The following is a 21,025-nucleotide window of genomic DNA, read 5'->3' on the forward strand; positions in this document are numbered from 1 at the left end:
CCAGCAGGAGCAGGGCAGTGATCATACGTACCCCTGTACTCAGCACTGGTGAGGCTGCACCTTGAATACTGTGTTTGATTTTGGGCCCCTCACTTACAAGAGGGACACTGAGGTGCAGGAGCGTGTCCAGAGAAGGGCAACAGCTGGTGAAGGGTCTAGAGAAAAAGTCTTACAAGGAGCAGCTGAGGGAACTGGAGGTGTTTAGTCTGGAGAAAAGGAGGCTTGGAAGGACCTTACTGCTCTCTACAGCTGCCTGACAGGAGGCTGTAGGCAGGTGGGGGTTGGTGTCTTCTCCCAGATAACTAATGACAGGGCAAGAGGAAATGGCCTCAAGATACGCCAGGGGAAGTTTAGACTGGATATTAGGAAAAACTTCTTCACAGAAAGGGTGGTCAAGAATTGGAACAGGGTGCCCATGGAAGTGGTTGAGTCACCATCCCCAGAAGTGTTTAAAAAACACATATTCGCAGAGCTTAGCAACATGGTTCAGTGTTGGACTTGGCAGTCCTGTTTTAACAGTTGGACTTGATGACCTCAAAGGTCTTTTCCAACCTAAATGATTCTATGATTTTATAAATAATGTGCAAACCCAGTCACCAGTAGCTTTACTCCACAGGTAAGACAGAGCTACTCTTAATGTAGTCTAAGCAATATTTCTTGGTTTCACTCATACTTTATCTAGGTTGCATATTTTTCCAGTGACTAGGTAAATTTGGTCAATCAGTAGGTTTCTGTAACCATAACATACTGTTCAAGAAGATACAAGCAGTAAGATTAATATACTTTATGGAACATTCTTTCCCAAATGTTTTGTTTATATTTTTGTTTGAAAGGCAGTAATGGAATCTATTTTCATTCTTGTAAAGCAAAGCAAAATTATATAACTGAGAGGAAGAAACTTTTCCCTAATTGAAAAGAATAGATTTATCTGTTCAACTGAAATCAATGCCACGAAAATGTATGTAACACATATTCACAGATTTTTCCTAACCTTTAATAGTCAGAAATCTTCAGTGTTTCAAAGTTCTGTAACAGGTCTAAATGCACAGCTGCTGCCAGTAACTGGAGAGTGCAGCAAGTGCAATTCACAGTTCCTTGATCACAGGCCAGCTACAGCAGAACGGATGGCCTTCTGTGTAAAGCAATGGACTGGAATTCAGGAGACCTGGGTTTGGTACCTGGCTCTAGCACTGTTTTACAACACCAGCAAAAAAATCACTTTGCATCTCTGTGCCTTGACTTCCATCACTGCAGTAAGGTATTTTTGTCTATTTTATAAAAGGCATGTGAAGATAAACTCATTAAAATTTCTAAGCTACTTAAAAGACTGCTTACTAGGCAACAAAATTACTTGGCCCACAACTAGATAGACTTCCTGGCCAGGGCCTATTAAAACTTTCTTTTTGTCCTGACTGCAATAGTCCTGTATCTGTATTATTACTCTTGCAGCTCTTCCTCCACTCTAAGAAGGAATTTCTAAGGACATTTCCATGGAACAGCACTGAGGGATGTTCACTTTAGAAGTTCTGCAAGATAGCTTTAAATACAGAAGGAAAAAGAGATGACACTGCTTTAAGCAAGGAAAATGAGCAAAATGAGACAAATTACATCTTCGTGCTCTGGACAACATGAATGAAGAAAACATTATGAAGAATCACTACCTACTGTTACATACCATTATACTCTTTTCGAATAAATCTTTCCAAACTTGCCAGAATTTGTTCTCTGTTTTGTTGCTCAGATAAAGGAGGAGATAACTCATCTAAAGTAAAAAGTTAAAACACAGTCAGATGTGACATTCAGCTACGTCAAAATATTTTTCAGCTAATTAAAAGTATTGGATACCTTTTTCCTTATTTTGTTACATTTACTTCCCTTGAATATGTGTTTTTCCGTTTTATGATACCATTAGAGTTGTTAGGATTTTATTTCAGATGTCTGATTTTTCTGCAATTCAAACACACATTGGCTTAGTGGGCAGCTGGCATCCAGCCAAGGTTAACCACAGCACCCAAAAGGAGCCACAGAATTTGATATAGACAAAACGTAGTTTTGCCCAGAGACTAATTTCTGAGAACATTACTAAATTTTACAAGCCCAGTGAAAAATCCTGCATAGCATCAGTTTCTCAAATCTGTTATAAGAATTTGATATCACAGTCGTGGTTTATATGAAAATAAGAACACTGATCAATTTATAGCCTAGGGTAACCTGGAAGAGCTTCTTCCCACTGAACTTACTGGAATACGTAATTTAACCCTACAGGTTTTATTTTTTTCCAGATTACAGATCACAGTTTACAGTGGAATACAAACACTTTTCCAACTTACCAAAACATCTTTTACACACTATATCAAGTATTTCCCGAAATCTGTCAGTCATTGGTGGTAGTGGTTTTAGATCAATTTTCTTGAAATCCTCTGGGCAGTCATTTTTGGAATGTCCATCCCGTTTGCAGATGCTGCATACTATAGTTGGTGGCTTTAGGGGGAAGTGCACAAATGCAATTTTACTTACAAGGTAGTTCAACAGACCTAACATTTCCATGTAAAGCATGCAAGCAAGAACATTTAACATATGACCAGCAACTGAGCCTCTAAAAAGAACAGAAGAACGTGGCTCAATAGGCTGCATTTAGTTCTCACAGTGCATAAAAGCAACTGGAAATTCTACAAGAAAGTAGGACAGGAAGGGGACAGGGGCAGGGGAAACACAAAAGAACAAAAAAACAGAACCTAGGATTTGTTTGGTTGGTTGTTTTGTTTTTTGTAGAAATCAGAAAGCTTTGCGTCAGATGGGGACAACAGCCCCTCTGATCCAAATGACTTACAGGTTTGGTGTTTTCCAGTCTTAAGTAACAGGTACTCTAAAAAGGCTGGAGCTACCATTCCTAACAGAGACTGAAACAATCACTGGGAGAATCCCATCATCCATCCACCCTTAGTTTAGTGATTTAGAAGTAAAAGCCCACTAATATATGACCAGCACTGCTTAAATACACAGCTTACCTTTCCTGAAGTAAAAATAAACTTATCAAACACATAATGCATTTCTTCTGTAGAGAGTCTGCCTTCATCTTTGAGATCATGAGCTTCCACCGTTGCTTTGCAGTTGGGCGAGGTAGCTGGTGTGCCAGTGCACTTACTCTTCTGAGAAGACTCTGTTACCAAACTCTGTCTACTTTCAGCATCAGAAAATTCGTTACTAGAATTTGTGTCATAGGGCTGATGTTCACTACAGTTACAATGGTGGCTTAACTCATCTTCTGTTATACAAACTGAAATTTCTAAATCATCCCTCTCTTTTAGTGATTTTTGCTTTAATTCACAGCATTCATTAGAGACAAGGGATAAAGCTTCTTCTTTGTCTTCATCATAACTAGAGTCCAATGTTGAAAGTAGCAAAGGGTCTATGTTCTTGGAAGTACATCTTTTGGCTACAGCTTCTACCACTTCATTACATTCAAGTTCGTTCTCTGGTACGTTACATCCACTTGCTATATTTTGTTTACCTACACCTTTTTCCCCTTGTGGAAGGCAACAGTTGGCTACAGGCTCTTCAGATCTTGTGGATTTCTTATTATTCATTTTCCCTTTTTCTTTTTTCTTAGTATCTGGCTTGGATTTAATCCTATCTTTACTTTGTGGACATGCAAAATATTTATATGCTGTCCTAAAACGCTCCAGGATGTACTCAAATACCATCTGGCTATTTAGACTTCGTGCAACATTCCTCTTTAGTGCAAAAGGATCTAGGAAAAAAAAAAAGAACAATTTAACTAGTAATCTTTAATTTCTACATTTCAGTAAAGCAGCTGAAATACCTAAGTTATGATACAGCAGTTAAAAAGAGATTCTTAAAATATAATCCAGAATTGTATTTGGATATACTTAGAGAATGTAGGGCCCACAAGGTTTTTTTTGGACTTCTTCCATACAAAACACAACACGTGTGGCCATGAATGGCTGGCTATCATAAACAACTCTAAATAGCGTTATTTTAAAAGAAAACCACAGGTATATTGTACCATTATATTACTGTCAATTTCTAAGCTAGAAATGAAAATTAACATACAAAAGTAAAATAAACATAGCTCTGCCTGAACTTTTTTCCTTCACTGAAGGAGGATTTGCATTTTCCTCAAGAAATTAATTTCTCTAAGAATAACATTAAGATTATAAGGATTATATGAACCAATCTCACCAGGTTTCATTCTTAGTCCTTCCTAGCGATTTCTAGACCAAACATGTTTTCCAAGTAAAAAGAGCACTTGCATAGTTGCTATAAGTTTGCCTGGGAAGATAGTATCAAACTGAGATTCTGTTACTTCACAATTTCAGTTACAAACTTAACATTAAAAAAACCCACCAAAACCAAAAGCAAAAATGAACAACGAACATAAAACAAACAAACAAAAACAACACAAAAAGACCAATAATAGCAGGTATCAGAACCAGAATAAAATCTGCTTTTTAAAATTATTTCCTGTTTCTTCCTCAATAATTTGCCCTTTTGTCTTACAGTTTTCATTTCCCACATACTGAATAAATGTTACTGTAGTTTTAAAACTCTCTAACTAAAAGTGATTGAAGGAAAGAATTGTGAGAGGAAATTAAAGCCACAGCAGTGATCTCAAAATGTACTACTCAACATGTGCCTCACCAATTCATTGCTTGTTTTCTTCCTTTCTACTTCTTGCACCTTACTGACTTGCCCTTCAATATACCTTTCTCTGTATATATACTCGTACTGTCTTTATGATTCTCTGACCTATTTCTCCTTGTCCTCTCCATCACCTCATGTGTGTTCCAGAAAAGCTAGTTCATCAACATCTCTAGAAAGTGTTCAAAAGTTATCTATGCATTTATAAAAATACCACCTTAAATGGTTTCTTAATCTTCCTCAAATACCCAGTTTCTCTATTCTTAAGGCCAATTCAGACTGCCATGCACCGCTCTGTGACTTTCCTTGTGAAGTATTGTTTACTTATTTTTCCGTGTTGAGGAACAGAAATAAAGACGTTTTCCAGTTATAAAGAAGTAATAGACAAAATAATTTTCTTTCTTTCTCTCCCCAACACACATAACGCAGGCTATATGTTCATCACCAAATTCATACGGTCTCACTCCCTGAAGAAAACAATTCCCTTCGCAGGATATGCAGGCCCTGAAGGATTGCCTATGACATGACATTCAGTTTCACAGTGTGGAAAAACTACCAACAGGGAAAGGGACAAGGAAGGGTGCTGGGGGCGTGGGTATTACTTTGATGGATTTGCTCCAGTTCACTGATCAGAGGTAACCTCTCTGCTCAGTCTGCGTTACGAGTCAGAGGAAACAAACTGATAGCTGGTAAGACTCAAAATACATTGCGGTTTTTGGAAACGCAGCTACAGGTGCTGAAAATTCATAATATCAGAATTATTAGAAAGGAATGAATAGTGGTTTCTAGAAAGAATGAAACATATAGAGATAAGAACAGAATGTAAGAAACAATTAAACAAAATTACACTTTGTATTTCAAGGACCAGACTTGCAAAAAGTAGTACTAAACAGAAAATCTGTCTTTAAACAGACTAAATGCTGACAAAATCGAAAAAAATATTTTACTTTCTCCTCCAATTATTGATATTATTTATTTTCTAGACTTCTTGTGACAAATCTGGAAGTATTAGGTAAATAAAGATAATAATGCAGGACAACTACAGAACCAGAAAAGGGTATTATCCTACCTTCAATGGCTATTCGCCTTTTAGGCCAGTTTTTATTCTCTCTGGTTAAGAGTTCTTGTACCCGTATGCTGATGACATATTCCTCCAAAGCAAATTCCAGTGTGTAAAACTTCAACAGTTCTAACCACAGTTGCCCCAGTGAAACTTGGTGAGGAGTTTTGAATGCTAAGAGAGACTGAAAGACATGAACAAGAATGCAGTAAGAAATTAAAAGTTCCGTATTTTTTTTCCCTGGTTCCACGTTTGGAGATTAAAACAGGGATAAGAGATAGAATATGGTTTTAAGTGAAATAAAACCATGACTTACATTGCCATGTTTCTCCTTCGCATTACTTTGGTTGTCCACTTCTGAGCTTGTTACCTTCTTGCCACCACCTTTTTGTTGTTCAACTTTAGTTTTACTTTCTGCTCCAGCTGAGTTTTTTGCTGCACCATTTGTTGGTGGTTTGTACTCCCACCGTACAAACTCCTCTTCTATACCTTTCAGCTGGTGGTCATCTGGCCTCTTTGAATCAAAGCCTTCAATCTAACAAGAATTAAAAGTATCTCTGAAACATGACTGTATGTAATTAGACAACCAAAAGTTTTCAACAAAAGGTAACACTGACAATTGTGCTATTTATCCTTCCCAAGAATAACTGATGTCAGAGAAATAAATTCAGAAAATTAAGAGAAGAAAATGTTGGCCCCTTCTCCAAAATACAGCATGACACAATTGCACAGGCTATAGCAGCTGCCTTTTCATCAGGAATCAACTGTGTGAGGGTTAAGTCCCAGTGTTTTATTTACAAATTTCTTAGGCACTTAAAGTTGCACATTTTATGACCTTGTAGAACACAAAAATAATGTCAGCAATGTAACAGTAAGGTTACTATATCACCAAGTCACTTACCCAGTTGCCCAAATAGGATGGCAAAATCCGTGGTTTCCTTTGTTGAAGAAAAAATATCACCATTAAGGCAAAGGAATATGAGGGAATCCCACCTTCAGCCTGACAGTCAATGTGACAGAGCTGTAAGAGAATAAATCATTAATTTTCTGACGTAACAGAAGCACTTTAATTTAAAATGTATTATAAAAGGACAAGTATTAAAGAAATGTGAAATACATGCTAGACTGAAACAAAAAATCCTTTATCTCAGAAACTGCAAATGTCATGCCTATCCACATACAGAAAAATGCAAATTACTGTAATTTGTACAGTGCCCTAAATTATACTATTATGTGTTATTCTCTTCGCTTTCATGACATTTTGTGATTGTGAGACACATTTATGTTCCTATCTAAAATTTCAGTCAACTATCAGGTATTTGTTACTATGTAATAGTTCATGTATGGAGATGGGGATTCTATGCATCTGGTTGTAATCTGACACTCATCTCTTCTATGGAAACTCGAGATACGTGATCCACATACTAGACTTTGAGCAGTTCTTTGTAGTTTCTACTGCTCCTACTTAAATATTGTACAACAGGATTTTTTGTAAAAACACCTTGCTAAATCAAGTAGCAATAACAACAACCATGCAATAAAGCCAGGACATTTTAAGTCAAGTATGGCCTGGCAGAAATTTCAGGACTGAATTACAAGACAGTTAAACACTGGCTGTGAACATTATAACTTGGTTCCCGTGATCACTGTTGACATCCATATGAAGTACAGCAGGGTATGACAACAGACCCTTTTTAGTGCAAGTTAACTTTTTTCAATGTAACCTCAGCAACAGGAAGTTTGCAAGACCCAACTGCTGTGAGGCTGGTTTTCAAGCATCAGTTAACTAGTTTTAAGTAACTAGTGTAATAACTTGCTAACAGAATAGTGGAAGCTTCATACATATTTACAGTTTCACATCAAAATCTTCGGTCTCATTCTGGCCTGTTAAGGTAAGAGGTGAATTATGACATGAAGTTCTTTTCTACAAACATGTTCATGGTATATTATACATTACATTGTATGTAGTGCTTAAAAAGAGGAAATAAACATAATTATCCTCAATATTTATAAACTTACTCTAGCCCAGTAGCGGAAAGCCAAAACCAAGGGAATAAGGACAGGCTCCAGTTTACCAAGTGCAGCCAGCAGGTCAGTTGTAAGGCAAGCCACATCATTTCTAGCACTTACTTTACATGTCAAACCACTGTAATTACAAATGTAAAACAGATAAAAAGAGTTATCACCTTGTGTATACAGATGATGCTTGGGGTGGGGGGAAGGTGGGTCATCATATCCACCATACTAAAAACATGCATCAGTGTCTCCCTATGTAAGAACCTGAACTTTTAAAACAAAAGCTACAGAATATAATCACATTTTCTTTACTCTTAACTCATCAGTTGGATCTATAACTTACCGAAGTTCAATTCAGCTAAAAACACAAAACAGCATTATGAATTTGCTCTAAGTTCTACCATTACTTAATTGTGCAGTCTTACACAACTCAAACTCCATGTATCTTCCACATACCAATTAAATAAACAAACACTTCAGGCCTCCTGCATATTAAGACTTGGTAAGTCTACAAAACGGCTTCCCTAAAAACTTCTGTTTTGCTTCTCAAATAATTATATCTATTGTCTTAGTACTTACCAGGCATTTGAATAATCTACAAACACAGGAAAAGATACACCCACCCTTGTCACATTTACTATTCTGGAGTTTCAAGCACATACTTCTAGCCAGTCAAAGCAACCTGGCCATCATACAGCAATCATGTTCCATTTTGGAGGTTGCCACTTCTTAGGAATGCACTGAAACTGTCAGGTGATCTGTCCTTTCTGGCAATGTGTATTATGTAAAATGTTTTTAAAGTCTTGGATTAAACTGCTCGCAGAAATTTTAAGTATCAACTGAAACCCATCCCACTCTGCCCCTACTTAAAGTAGAACTGGTATTTTCAGACTCCTACAACTAACAAGCTCTATGAAGTACAAAACCAAAGCTAAGCTTTTTTTCTAGATGGTATTTTTCTGTATGAGCAATTCCATTTTTACATGGATGTTAGCTAAATGTTACAGTAATGCTTCTTGTCAGGAGTGCAGGCAAGCAGCTGTTATGAACAAGCACAGCAGAAATAGGTATCTCATTAAAAATCCTTTTCAGTGACATGTACCTTTTAACATCTTTGCAGAAGACAACAGGAACTTTTGCATGGAAATCTGACTCCACATCTGAGTAGACAGCTAAGCAAGGAGAAAAAAAACCATGCTGTACAAAAGTCTTTTACAGTTTTCCCAACTGTGTCTTTAAAGCTATTACATTTATACCACGCTTTTAAGAACAACTCAAATTAAGTGCTGCATAGTATGCATACAGCATGCAGTATTTTCTGGTTACTTTTGATGGTCACCACAAGTATCACACAGCCAGAAAGAAGAAAAAAAAGAAAAGCCTCCGTCAGGAAACTGAGCTGGTATCTCTTCTAGAACCTTTCTGTCTTTACAACATTTGAAAGACACAAGGTTGAATCTCTGACAAACCATTGGGATAGTTTGAAAACCCCTTATGGAGCTGACCTATCAAAATTTCCCGAAGGATCAAAAATGCTATGCTACTTGTGTCACTTGGTTCAAGATGTGCAGGTCACAAGGTTAGGTTACTTCCTGACAGAATAAGGAGGCAACAAGTTTCACAAGTTTTGTAATAGTTCTCACTGACACTCAAATGGACATGGAAACTGGCTTTCACATTTACTGCTTATAATTCCTCCTTCAAAGTTAAATATTTTTTGATCTGGCATCCAACACTATTACCATAAATTCTGGCAATCTGAACTAGACTGCCTGGGCTGCCACTCTCCTGCTGCAGGTTCTCATCTCTCACACAAGCACTGGTATTCATTAAAACAGCTCAGATACAAAAATGGATTAGTTTTCAACTGGAGTAAGTTTACAGACAAATTAAGTGTAAATACAACTGAAAAGCAGTTGGAATGTTAATTAAACAGAAATGAGATGCAACTGAAACTCACCACTGTTCTTCAAGATTTCAAGTACCTGTATCAGAACATCTGGTTGACTCATCTAAAATGAAAAAAATAGAGGTTACATTATTCAGACTAACCTATTTTATTTTGTTTAAAACTACTTAGACTGCACAACTAGTAACACTCTGTTCTTTCACAAAATGAAATAATTTGTCAGTATTAATTAAAAAGTTAACAGTATCTGTTTGCACCATGAAAACAGGTAAACGCATTAGCCAGCTTTCTTTAAGCCTACAGCCTTTTTAGTTAATACTTCTGTTCTAGTTCCATATTAACAGACTCCATAAAGTTAAAACAAAATACTTGCCACATATTCAACAATTTCAACGTCAACATATGCCACTAGACATGCACAACAGTAAGAATTTAACATCAGTACCTTCCTAAGGGTTTTAAAAGGTTATAATTTCTAAATGTGTTTTCTTTCCTCCCCAGAAACCAACTTAAGTGTTTCAAAGATAAGATGTTAATAGTTCAAAGAAAAGCTAAAAATCAGCAACCCTTTGAGCCTTTGTGAAAAAGTGACAATTGTTTTAAAAAGGGCTCTGTTCTGCTTTCTAACTGCCATATCATTTCAAAGTGCTATGTGTAAGCATCTGCCTGAAACACATATCTTGAATTCCACCATAACACATACAGTCAAAAAAAAGAGCAAGTTCAGCAGTTGTGCCTGTAACAACGTGTGGCTAATATCACACACTAAATGTGAACCAACAACTTCAATGTTTAAAAGCAAGTTTCACTGCTCTGCAGGAATTTTGCACCCCAGTAAACTGTGAACTGGGATGTGACATTTACTTGCAAGTAACTGAAACACAAAAAGGAAGATTGTCACTTTTAGCCCCACCTTTAAAAGGGTGGGTTGGGGTGGGAGGGGGAATGAAGACCTACAAGTTTTACAGTCTGAATCACTAGTACATAAAAGCACACTTATCCAGAGTCAATTATCTTCATATTGCTTCAATGCTTACTCAGAAAATTTTTCAAAAAGGTTACCATGTTTGTCCAAAAAAACAGAACTGAAATTATCTACCAAGCAATAAAAACTATCCACTTGATTCAAAGCACATGTGACACCAAATCAAAGATTATATGCTTTGTGTTATTCTAACACCATAGGCCAAACAGAAGATGAAGGCAATGGCCTTGATTCAATAAACAGTCTTAGTTAATAAAAAATAATATCTACACACCTTAGGGGGGAATTTGATATCAATATTAACATCACTGGTCTTAAAAGCGAATCTAGTTAAACAGGAACCATACATCCTCAGTGAACAGTCTGGAAGAGAAAGAACAATTATTTACAAGCTAGTAAATAAATTATTCTTTAATGGACGATGCACACCTTGCTTTACATACCGTACCTCCCAAATGGTACTCCAAAATTAATTAATATTGAACCACTTTCTCACTCCCGTGAAGGCTAGTCATTTCCATAACACAGCAGCACAGAAGACATATAATTCAAATAGTGTAATTACCAAATATCCAAAACTTTTCAAGCTGTTTTAAAATATTTCTGCAATACAGCTTTAGTTTTGTTCGTTCTTAATATAAAATGAAATATAAAATAGTAACTGTCACCATCTCAGTGCAGGATTTTATTTAACAGCTTTTGTTAACTACAGCTTATTTCACTTCAGCAGTTAGCCAATTATAAAATTCCTTGTTGGCTCATACACTTTTGTCAAAATTTTTTTTATATGTGCTACAATCTGCTAATTTCAATAGCAAGTTCCAATGCACAATTCATTACGAAACATGCATATAAAACATAACTTCAATATAATCCAAGACACAAAGTACAGTATCCATGTAGTGGTTTTGTACTTAATATTGTTCCTTACTGCAAAGATGTACAACACATCTAAACTAATACGAAAGTAACTATTCAGTAATAATATCATGAGAAATGTCATTCCACTCCATAAAGAGTAATTTATCCCACTTCATGACATAAATTTTTAGATGAAAACTTTTCTGTAATATATATTAGGGCTCTGACATATTTATGTCAGCTGAAAATCAAGACTATGCTCAGTCCCTTCCAAATCCAACACTCAAGTAATAATTTGCTTTGCTTTGTCTTATGCTAATATACCATCAGTGGAAAACTCAGTGTGTCAGAAAAGAAGTTTGCACTAGGAGCCACATATGGCAATACTAAAGAGCAAACAGATTAGCAAACCTCCACCCTACAAAGCCCTATTCTGTTCAGCACCTTATGCTGAAGCATACATTTAATGTAGCTCCTAAAACTAAAGCTACTCATCCTGCAGCAAACAAAATCTTTCTTACTACTGTATTCTCATAGACCAAAGAGAAAAAAGAAGTTATGTCTAAAATAAAAGGACCGTTTAGAATATCAACCCAATTTCAATATTAAGTTTCATTCAATTAATCAAATTCAAGATTAAGTAAAAAGTTTGAAAACGTAGTTTTTGTCAATGAGATTAGTATCTCCTTCTGTTCAGATTCATTGAAAAACAAACCACTGCATAAAGTCAAAATTACCATGGCTCCAAAAGTCAGCTCTCAATCTCCCAGTGTATTAACTATAGGAGATGATGAGAAATCAGTGTAAAGATGCAAATATCAAATATTATTGTATTGTTGTATTACTTACATTATTTTATTTTCCAGTATCAGTATAAACTGGATTTGAATGTTTAATGTTCTATTGAAGTAACACACTGTACTTCTGAAGGGGGAGGAGGGGAAAGACTATAATTCATCTTATCTAGACAATTTTTACAAACTCTATTAATGCACTGAACTTTAATTGACCCACTGAAGCAGAGAAAAGGGACTAAGCATTTAACCTACTCAGACTTTTTTTTTTTTTTAATCAACATAAAGCACTCAAGGAAAAGGCAGATAAGGTATGATATTTATACGTAGTTAAGTAAATGTAGTATTTTGACCTATTTAAGACAGTTCAAGGGACTCTGGGAAGCTATAGTTGATCTCAAAGTACACCTCTCCTCACTTTAGGACCCATTAACCATAAATACACATGAGAAGAAATACCTGTCAAACAACAACCCTTGTTGATTTTAATGACTTGTTTTAATGAACAGTTACTGATTAGTACCTGCAGACATTTTAGATCACAATTAAGCACTGAAAATGTCGTATATTACCTGCAGATATTTCAGATCACAATTAAGTACGGAAAATGTCTCATACGCTTGCCAAAATCACTCATAGCAGAGGTCCAATTTTTTTTCCCCTCAAACTATGCTTAAGAAAAATTGCCTTATGCAACTTTTACCTGCCCTGAAAGATGTTATAAACAACTGAAGGACTATCAGGAAAAAAACTCCTCATTTCCCCTTCCTGCTACATTTGTATTAGTATGATTAAGTGCACTTGGGGAAAAAAGTAATCTCTACTTTAGCAGCCACAGATATTCAGTAATTCTAGGTAAGGTATAGGTGGAAGGGTTTGTAGGACTAGAGCCTGAAGAAAATGCACAGTGGCTGAGGCTTCAAACACGACCAGGAAGGAAACATTTCATGCCATGGAAATTTCCAATCTTCATCAGAAATCACCACTTTAAAGAGGACCAATAGCTTCAATAAACATACGCCAAAAAGAAGCACAATTATATTTTCCTCTTTTTGGAGGTCTCTTAGGTCCTTTTAAATCAACCACCAGTCTGTACTAAAATGCCTGTATATATTAATATTGTATAATACAAAGATATATTAATCCCAAATGCATTAATTCACCATTATGGAAGGTATCAAAATCTGTGTAAAAATTAAGACAAAGGAAAAATTTTCACCTAAAGAAAATGGAGAATACTGTGAATACCTGGTAAGGGTTGTTGAATAATTTTCTCCATCTCATTTACAATTTCCTGACGAATTCTGAAGTCATCATCTGATATGCCTTGTTCATTTGCTGCCTCGATGAGTGCAAAACTCAGCGCAGCCAACTGTGCAGAAGAGGGGGGTGGGAGTGCACGCAGCTCATTTTCTTCTTGTTTCTCCTGAATAATTGTTGGGTAATAAAAGTTAAAACCGGTATTTTAAGAGAAAAAAGTTATCTCATACTACTGCATGTTTGCTGTTTGTGTTCGTCTATTGACATGGTGTCCGGACCAAACACTTTCAAAGGTAGGAACCCTGCCTGCCTAACTGGCAAATGTAGTTAGCTTACAGAAATGACAGTAGATGCTCAGTGTTTAAGAGAGTATGTTGCTTCACAGCTGGCAACCAGAGAGGAAATCTGCTGTGTTACATTCCTGAACCAAATTTTCTGACAGTTCTGAAACAGATTTCATCGAAGGAAATGAAAAGCTGTAATTGTTCGTACATAATAAAAGTAACTGAGCTGAGAACGTTTTTCTAGAGTCACACACATTTTTTCCAGAGCGGATTTACTTGAAGAAGATATCACAGGCAGAGAAAGTATTCCTAGTTCCAAGAAATTTTGAGTCCCACTGCTGCCTTAACAGCTGGTGCCAGAAAGTGCTATTTTTAGTGCATCAAATTATAATCAATTTAATCCAACAGCAAGAAATACGTCAGATGCATCGTCATTTAGGAGTAAGTACAACAATCACTTGTTTTACAAATTCATCAACTACATGAAATACGTGACTGATAACAGAAATAAATAATAAACAGAAAATAATTATACACTAAGAAAACACAATCCAGTATGAGATCGCTTGGTTAGTTCTGGCTGCATCTCTCAACTCTTCTGTTCTTATCTGAACAAATTTAGTATAAGAAAGAATATGTGCATTTCTAACGGGCTGTGGTTTTTTCAGTGTCACTGCTTTCAGGTTTTTCTTGAGTAGGGAAGCCACCGCTGCTACCAAGCTTATTTGGCAGTCATGTGTCTCATAGTTAGAGCTGTAAATAGGTATATTTCATGAAGTAACATTTACACAGTTACATACCTCTTATCACTGTAATGTGACACACTACATAAAGCTATTTGAAAACAAGAGTTAAAAACTGAAACAGCTCCCTGTCCTCTAGTATTTCCAGTCGGTGGTAAAGAAACCTCATTCCTCAATTCTTATCTCCATGCAGATGAAAAGCATGGTACAATATCAAACATGGCACGGGTTCGTTGCCATTTTATTGATTTTTTTCCCCCATGATGCAATTTAGCAGACAGCAAGAGAACCAGAATCCTTTACCAATAGTAACTGAACATAATACAAAAACATTACTTTCTGAGACGTAATGGATTTATGGCATTCAGGGTCTTCTAAGTGATGGCTTGCATATATGTAATTAATGTTCTAATTCTATCAAACAGAAGTATGGTAAGAAATACATGGGAACAGGAATAAATCATTGATTGAATTCTGGGGAATGGTTGTACGAAAAGTAATTTTAACCATCTGAATCACAAAGCCCTACATACTGGGGAATTTGTAGCTATTCATCAGCATTTACAAAAATGGGTTGGCAAGAAAATCTGTGTGCCTTTTATTGGATTTCATGCATGTAGCAGCTCTTTAAAGCAAAGCAAACAGCAACACCATGGTATCTGATAAAGAAACTGTTTTTCTCTTTGAATTCCTTAGAACTGTTTTTCATATTAAACACATGCATAAACCCAGGCAGATGATGAGTGACTCAGGAACCGCATCCCTCCCTACTCTAACTCTCTTTTTGTAGTCTATACATACTATTCACTCCGCCCACCCATCACAGAAAGGATGTAGATAAAAACTTGAAGTCAGACAAAAGAGAACAGGAAAAAACCAACATCCCCAACCCCACCTCCAGTCCCTGGAGGTCTTGCTACCAATGATACTATTTTGGGGCGAAACAGAAAAACTAAGTGTGTTTCTCACCTAAGTTACTTTGCATTCTGTTACTATAAGTATGATGAACTGTCCACTACTCAGAGACAGATCATCAAGCCATTCTTTGCAAACAGAAAACAAGAAACAGAAATTTGTGGATCTCTGCTCAGCACATAAACTTTCACCTAAATGAAGATGACCAAAGAAAACATACCACATATGATATTTTTTCTTTAAAAAAAACAAAACAAAAACAAAAACAGAAGGAAGAAAAAGAACAAAAAATCAGTCAGAATTTTATTAACTTACCATTATATTTTTCTTATGACGTTTTTCTTTAATATGCTTGTGAGCTCCCTGGATATTTTCAATGTGAACTAAGCAGAGCTTGCATAGATACTGACAGTTGGTGTATTCTGGGGAGCGCTGAGGAAAAATGGCCATAGATTAAAAGAAAATGTTTCTGCTAATAGTGTCTGAAAAACTCAATTCTTTGAATAATAAAATGTATTTAACAATTATGTAACACTTGCAATATCAAGGCGCTTTGCAAACATTAAGTAATCTTCAAAAAATACAGCAGAAATGGATTTTTACCCATATGACAAGTGGGGAAAGCACGGAAAGGAAGTGAGATGACTTGAATATTATACCTCTCAGTAAATTTTAGTGAGGCAATATTAAGACTGAAGACTTTATGCCTCTTTAGGCTGACCTAAAGGCCAGTAAGCCATTCCCTTGTCAGCTCAAGCTTTTAATAACTATGGATTTATTAAAACTCGGCACCTATCCTCTCTTCTCTGATGAGAAAATGGGAAGTATTCATCATGTTATCTACTATACATATTATGACAGATGGTGTTGCCGTTTGGCTAGCATATTCACAGCGTCCTGTGCAAGTACCGCATTTTTTGTTCTATTAAAAAGGGCATGGCTGGCCAGCAAGGAAGAACATACCAATGACTGTACACTGGGTAAGGTGGGATCCTCTGACAAGATTAAGATTATTCCATTTTGATGAATAATTTGGGATGCTCAGAATTGAAGAAACATGCAGGGCAAGAATTGCTTTCTACAGACAAGGCTGGGAGAGACAGAGTACACAAATGGAGAGCTGCCACCTGGGAGACCCCTGAGAGTCTGCAAGAAGCCAAGCACATCACAGGAGATGATGTGAGGGGCACTATTTTCCTAGGGCCCAAGAGGAGATGCTGTGGAGTTTATTCAACCAGAAAACCACCACGAACTACTAGACCAAAAGGCAGAACAGACCACCTCTGCAAAGGTGAGGGGCTGCTTGCAAAATACTCCACTTTATCTGTCTCATCCTGCAGTTGTATTTTCTCACTCAAATAAAACATAGCTAGATTGGAAGCCTTTTGATATGCTCACTGCAAAGACAAAAGGGCCCCAACAAAAAGCCCTAGTTTTCCTCCAGACTTTATTTTTCCAATAACTGCTATCAGTTACCACTGGGAAAGAAAAAACCCTACTTAACATTTTCATCTTAATTCTAATAGGTCTGTATTTACTAAAATTGAAAAGTGTGCTGAAAACAGTGACATAACAATGAATGAACAGAGAACATTTTAAGACACTAAGGTAGACTATACATGACTTTAAAAAAATTGACTTGCTATGTGGAAATCTAAACCACTGCTAAATTTGGGGTTTTCCACCTACTGAGTTCGATCTTTGCTTTTGGGGAAAAAATGTCTGATATTCTCCAACTGCAGAGTAAATTTAAATTTAAAATAAAATAGTCATTATGCTTTTAATACTAAATCTTGTCATACTTATTTTCTAAGAGACAGAAACCTAGTAAGATGAAATTAAACATCCATTTGGAAAACAACTTATAGGTAGTTACACTCTAGCTCAGAAGATTCAAGTATATGATACCTGATGAATGAAGATTAAAAATATTTTACCACTCCTCTAAACCGGAATGAATATCAGCAATAACAGTATTTTTTAAAATTGGGTATACTTTACAATACTGATCTGCAGTATTATGTCAACAGATGTTGCCAGAAAGGTTGAATCATGTAAATCTTTTATTTTGCCTTCATTGTAAAGCCTTTTTTAATCATCTAGTTACGCTTCACACCAATGAAAGGGGCAAGAACTCAAAACAGCAAGACAAAAAAAAGCTATGGACTACTCCTTGAGTAAGATAAGATGCATAGTTTGGATGTTTGGCTTGTTTGAAGCCAAGCCTCGTAAAATCCCTGAATATCTGTGCTTGGATATTCAGGGAGCTAATCCATCTCAGAGCCATTTGTATTTTAAAGAACTCAGAGAATGGAAATGTTCCAGATCACTAGGAAAGAAAAATTTAAGAATATCTTTAAAAGGCTAAAGAGGATGAGCCAAGGAATTAAGAGACCAGTCAGAACTAGCATCCAGAAAAATACTGCAATAATTAAGTTATTAATAAGCACATAAGGAAAAAAAACAGGTCATAGGTGACAAACTGATCTGCTATGAACAAATTGCACTAAACCAATTTTAGGGTTGCTTTTTAAAAATAAAATCACAGGGCTTGAAGAAGCAGCAGCAGATGTTGTATCTTGAATTTTACAAAGTTTTTGTCACTTGTCATAGTATCAGTCTCAAAAGGAGACCCTAAATACTATCTAAATAAAGAACAGTAAGGTGGGAACAAAACTGCTCAGAAAACTCTCCTCTGAGCTCACATACCTAGACTGGTTCACCACCAGACTAAAAGTATCTGCCAAGTATTTTTCAACAGGAGTTCTTCTGTGGTCAGAAACATTCATATTTCTGTTGAAGACTTAGCAACTACGATAGAGGTTGTGCTGACTACAAATGTGAATGATACCAAGTTGGGAGAGGTTACAGAAGATGTAAACTACAACAGAATTTCAGTGATCACAACAAATTAGAGAAATTAAATAAATCAGATGCAATTAAATAATATCAAAGCAAAGTATCATTCCTCCTTAGCTATTATCAACTGCAGACAATACAGGGCTGGGAACATCTGACTAAACATTTCTTATGAAAAGGATATGGGGATGATTGCTGGTCAAACTACAAACCAACATCCTATTGCTGCTGAAGAGATCCTAAACATAAATACTGTATTGCAGGCAGATGAAGTCAGTTTTCCTCTTTATATGTAAGGTCTCAGCTGAAATCACATGTCCAATTTTGGATACCATTTACACAGTGGATGACTACAGAAAAGCAACAAGAATGAGCCAGTAACTAAAAAACCTCTAAGACCAAAGAACAAAGAGTAAGTCTAAAGAAGGAAAGACTGCAGGAACAGCAATGATCTTTAGATGTGTAGAAAGTTGCAGAAAAATGTAATAAACCTGGGTTTATTTTCCTAGGACAACATAAAAGGGATTAAAAAGATAAAAAGAGACACTTACATTAGACAATAAGAAAAACTCCTGGGTTATCTATACTGACTTTGAAAATTGTTTCACTGGAGGTAAGAACAGTTTAGACAAACATTTTTAAGGAGTCATCTTCAATATAGGTGAGTCAGACTGATGGAAGGCTAATATACTGAAGATACCACAAGGTTCCTTTTGATCCTGTATTCTGAGTTTCCAGATAACTAGACTGTCTAGAAAATCTTAGATAAGTAATGGAACTGCAGACATTTAGGTCTGCAGAATCAAAAAATACTGTTCTACAAAGGCCACACGTGCCACAAAAGGAACACTTAAGTTTCCAATCCATATCATCTGCCACAATGAATGACTAGTCAACTACTAGGGCTAATACCTTAGATCGCTGAAGTGATTCATTACAAAGAAGAAAGAAACAGAGGTAACAGGCTCTAGTAGAAATACCACCCAACCAGAAGTATGGTGATGATAATGAAAGAAGACACCCATTTTCTTTTTTATCTAATAAATAACTCAACCTACTTTTTCAAGTCGGGAGATATAATCTCTTTCCAGACGTTCTTCAGCTTGTTTCAATCCTAGCTGCTGTTCAGATGTCAGATTAGATTCATCAATAACAGCGGTGTTTTCTAAATAATCAGCTTCCAAAGCATGTTCTTTAGTTGATTCAGAATTCTTTACTTTATCTAGAGAAAAAAATAGTTACTTTCTTCAGAGTAACTCAAGGAGAGGAAAAGTGAAAATTAAGAGTACAGAGCAGTTAAGAGTCTCTCACTAAGGAGCTAGCCATAAATTAGAGCTAAAAAAAATTTCTGTTTTTGTCCAAAGGCTAGTCAAAATCACCTTAGATGTTAGAATCTTTCCAGTATGTTAAACAGTATTTTGGAGAGACTTCAGAGACTAGTCTGCTACTAAGAGTGAACAGAGAATGTGACATCCTGATGCTCTACTATAACAGAAATAAGAACTTAAAAAAAATATTTATTTTTTTTTTTTACACAATACAATTTTTACTCAACATGTTTAATGAAACTGCTTTAAAGACACTCGCCCAAATGATCTTACAGAGCCAGTCATCAGGCATTTCAAGCCTTCAATTTAGAAGGCTTCTGGAGTTACACCTGACCATACTGCGACACCTTGCCACCCACAGCTAGCAACCAGTGAGTTCTGCAACACTGCTACTCACAAACAGGCAGGTCAGTTCCGAAAGGCCAGTTCCTCCAGATGCCTATGAATTGTTCATAGTCCCCTAATCTGTACAAACATCTACATCTTAAATTATTCCAGCAGTTTTTACATCAGCAAAAACAAGGGTTTATTTGTGGTTTGGTTTTTTTTTTCCTTTTTCCTTTCCTTTCAAATGAGGTCTGTGCCCCAAGACTAGGCTAGGGATCAAAACTGAAAAAGTTTTCAAGTCCTGGTTTCTCAGTGACAGATGGTCCCTACAGTATAATGATGGTGGTCTACAAATAGCTGACTGATCACAGGATGCTGCCATTTCAACTTGTTTTTCCTGTTGAGTTTTATTAAGATAGATAAAAAAATATGCACTTTAATATTTTCGTAGTATTTCCATACAAGCAACTGCTGTAGCTGTTGCAGTAGTGGGAAATACTTCAAATCTGCACTATCACATAACCTTACAACAGCATTTTTATTTAAAAAAAAACTTAATTCTGAAAAAATGTGACAAATCCTGAACTGAGTTAACCTGAAGTGAGGGCAAAGCCTGATCCATATATTTAATTCTAAAATCGAAAAATATGTATAAGAATTGAACACTTCTAAGAGTAATCACTGATGGTTGGTACATACTCCAGAATTCCCTAAATCAAAAAGCCATCGGCTAAAACGTATTTTAAACACTTTTAGTAACAAAAGGAGCACAACAATCACAGGGAAAAATGGTAAATATTTTCCCCCTATGTGTATAAAAAAAATTTTTCTTGCTGATTTTTCCACTGATCTTTCTGAAAAGCAGTAAGAGCTGGCATTTCCACAACTGGCAATGATATTATGAATGGTTCCCCCCTTCCAAGACACTATACTCACAAAATTGCCTGAAACCCACACATAGTATCTTGCAAAGATGTTCAGGTCTTAGGCATGAGAAGAAAGGACAGCTATTACCATAATCT

The 21,025-nt window shown here is 36.1% G+C and overlaps 1 protein-coding gene across 4 annotated transcripts in view; it reads right to left on the bottom strand.

The window, feature by feature from the left end:
* The window catches only part of TUT4 (terminal uridylyl transferase 4), a 50,049-nt gene that overhangs the window by 19,529 nt on the left and 9,495 nt on the right, over positions 1-21,025 (bottom strand). For all 4 annotated transcript variants that reach the window (XM_055814846.1, XM_055814843.1, XM_055814844.1 and 1 more), the window contains exons 3-15: positions 19,407-19,570; positions 15,805-15,921; positions 13,536-13,713; positions 10,907-10,995; positions 9,699-9,750; positions 8,841-8,910; positions 7,742-7,868; positions 6,624-6,743; positions 6,039-6,257; positions 5,732-5,906; positions 3,009-3,751; positions 2,331-2,481; positions 1,676-1,762 (exon numbers count right to left, since the gene is read on the bottom strand). In XM_055814846.1, the coding sequence (XP_055670821.1) occupies positions 1,676-1,762; positions 2,331-2,481; positions 3,009-3,751; positions 5,732-5,906; positions 6,039-6,257; positions 6,624-6,743; positions 7,742-7,868; positions 8,841-8,910; positions 9,699-9,750; positions 10,907-10,995; positions 13,536-13,713; positions 15,805-15,921; positions 19,407-19,570 (2,292 nt within the window). The remainder of the gene's footprint in view (positions 1-1,675; positions 1,763-2,330; positions 2,482-3,008; positions 3,752-5,731; positions 5,907-6,038; positions 6,258-6,623; positions 6,744-7,741; positions 7,869-8,840; positions 8,911-9,698; positions 9,751-10,906; positions 10,996-13,535; positions 13,714-15,804; positions 15,922-19,406; positions 19,571-21,025) is intronic.

This window comes from Falco peregrinus, chromosome 10 (genome assembly GCF_023634155.1).
Source record: "Falco peregrinus isolate bFalPer1 chromosome 10, bFalPer1.pri, whole genome shotgun sequence".
Lineage (NCBI taxonomy): Eukaryota > Metazoa > Chordata > Aves > Falconiformes > Falconidae > Falco > Falco peregrinus.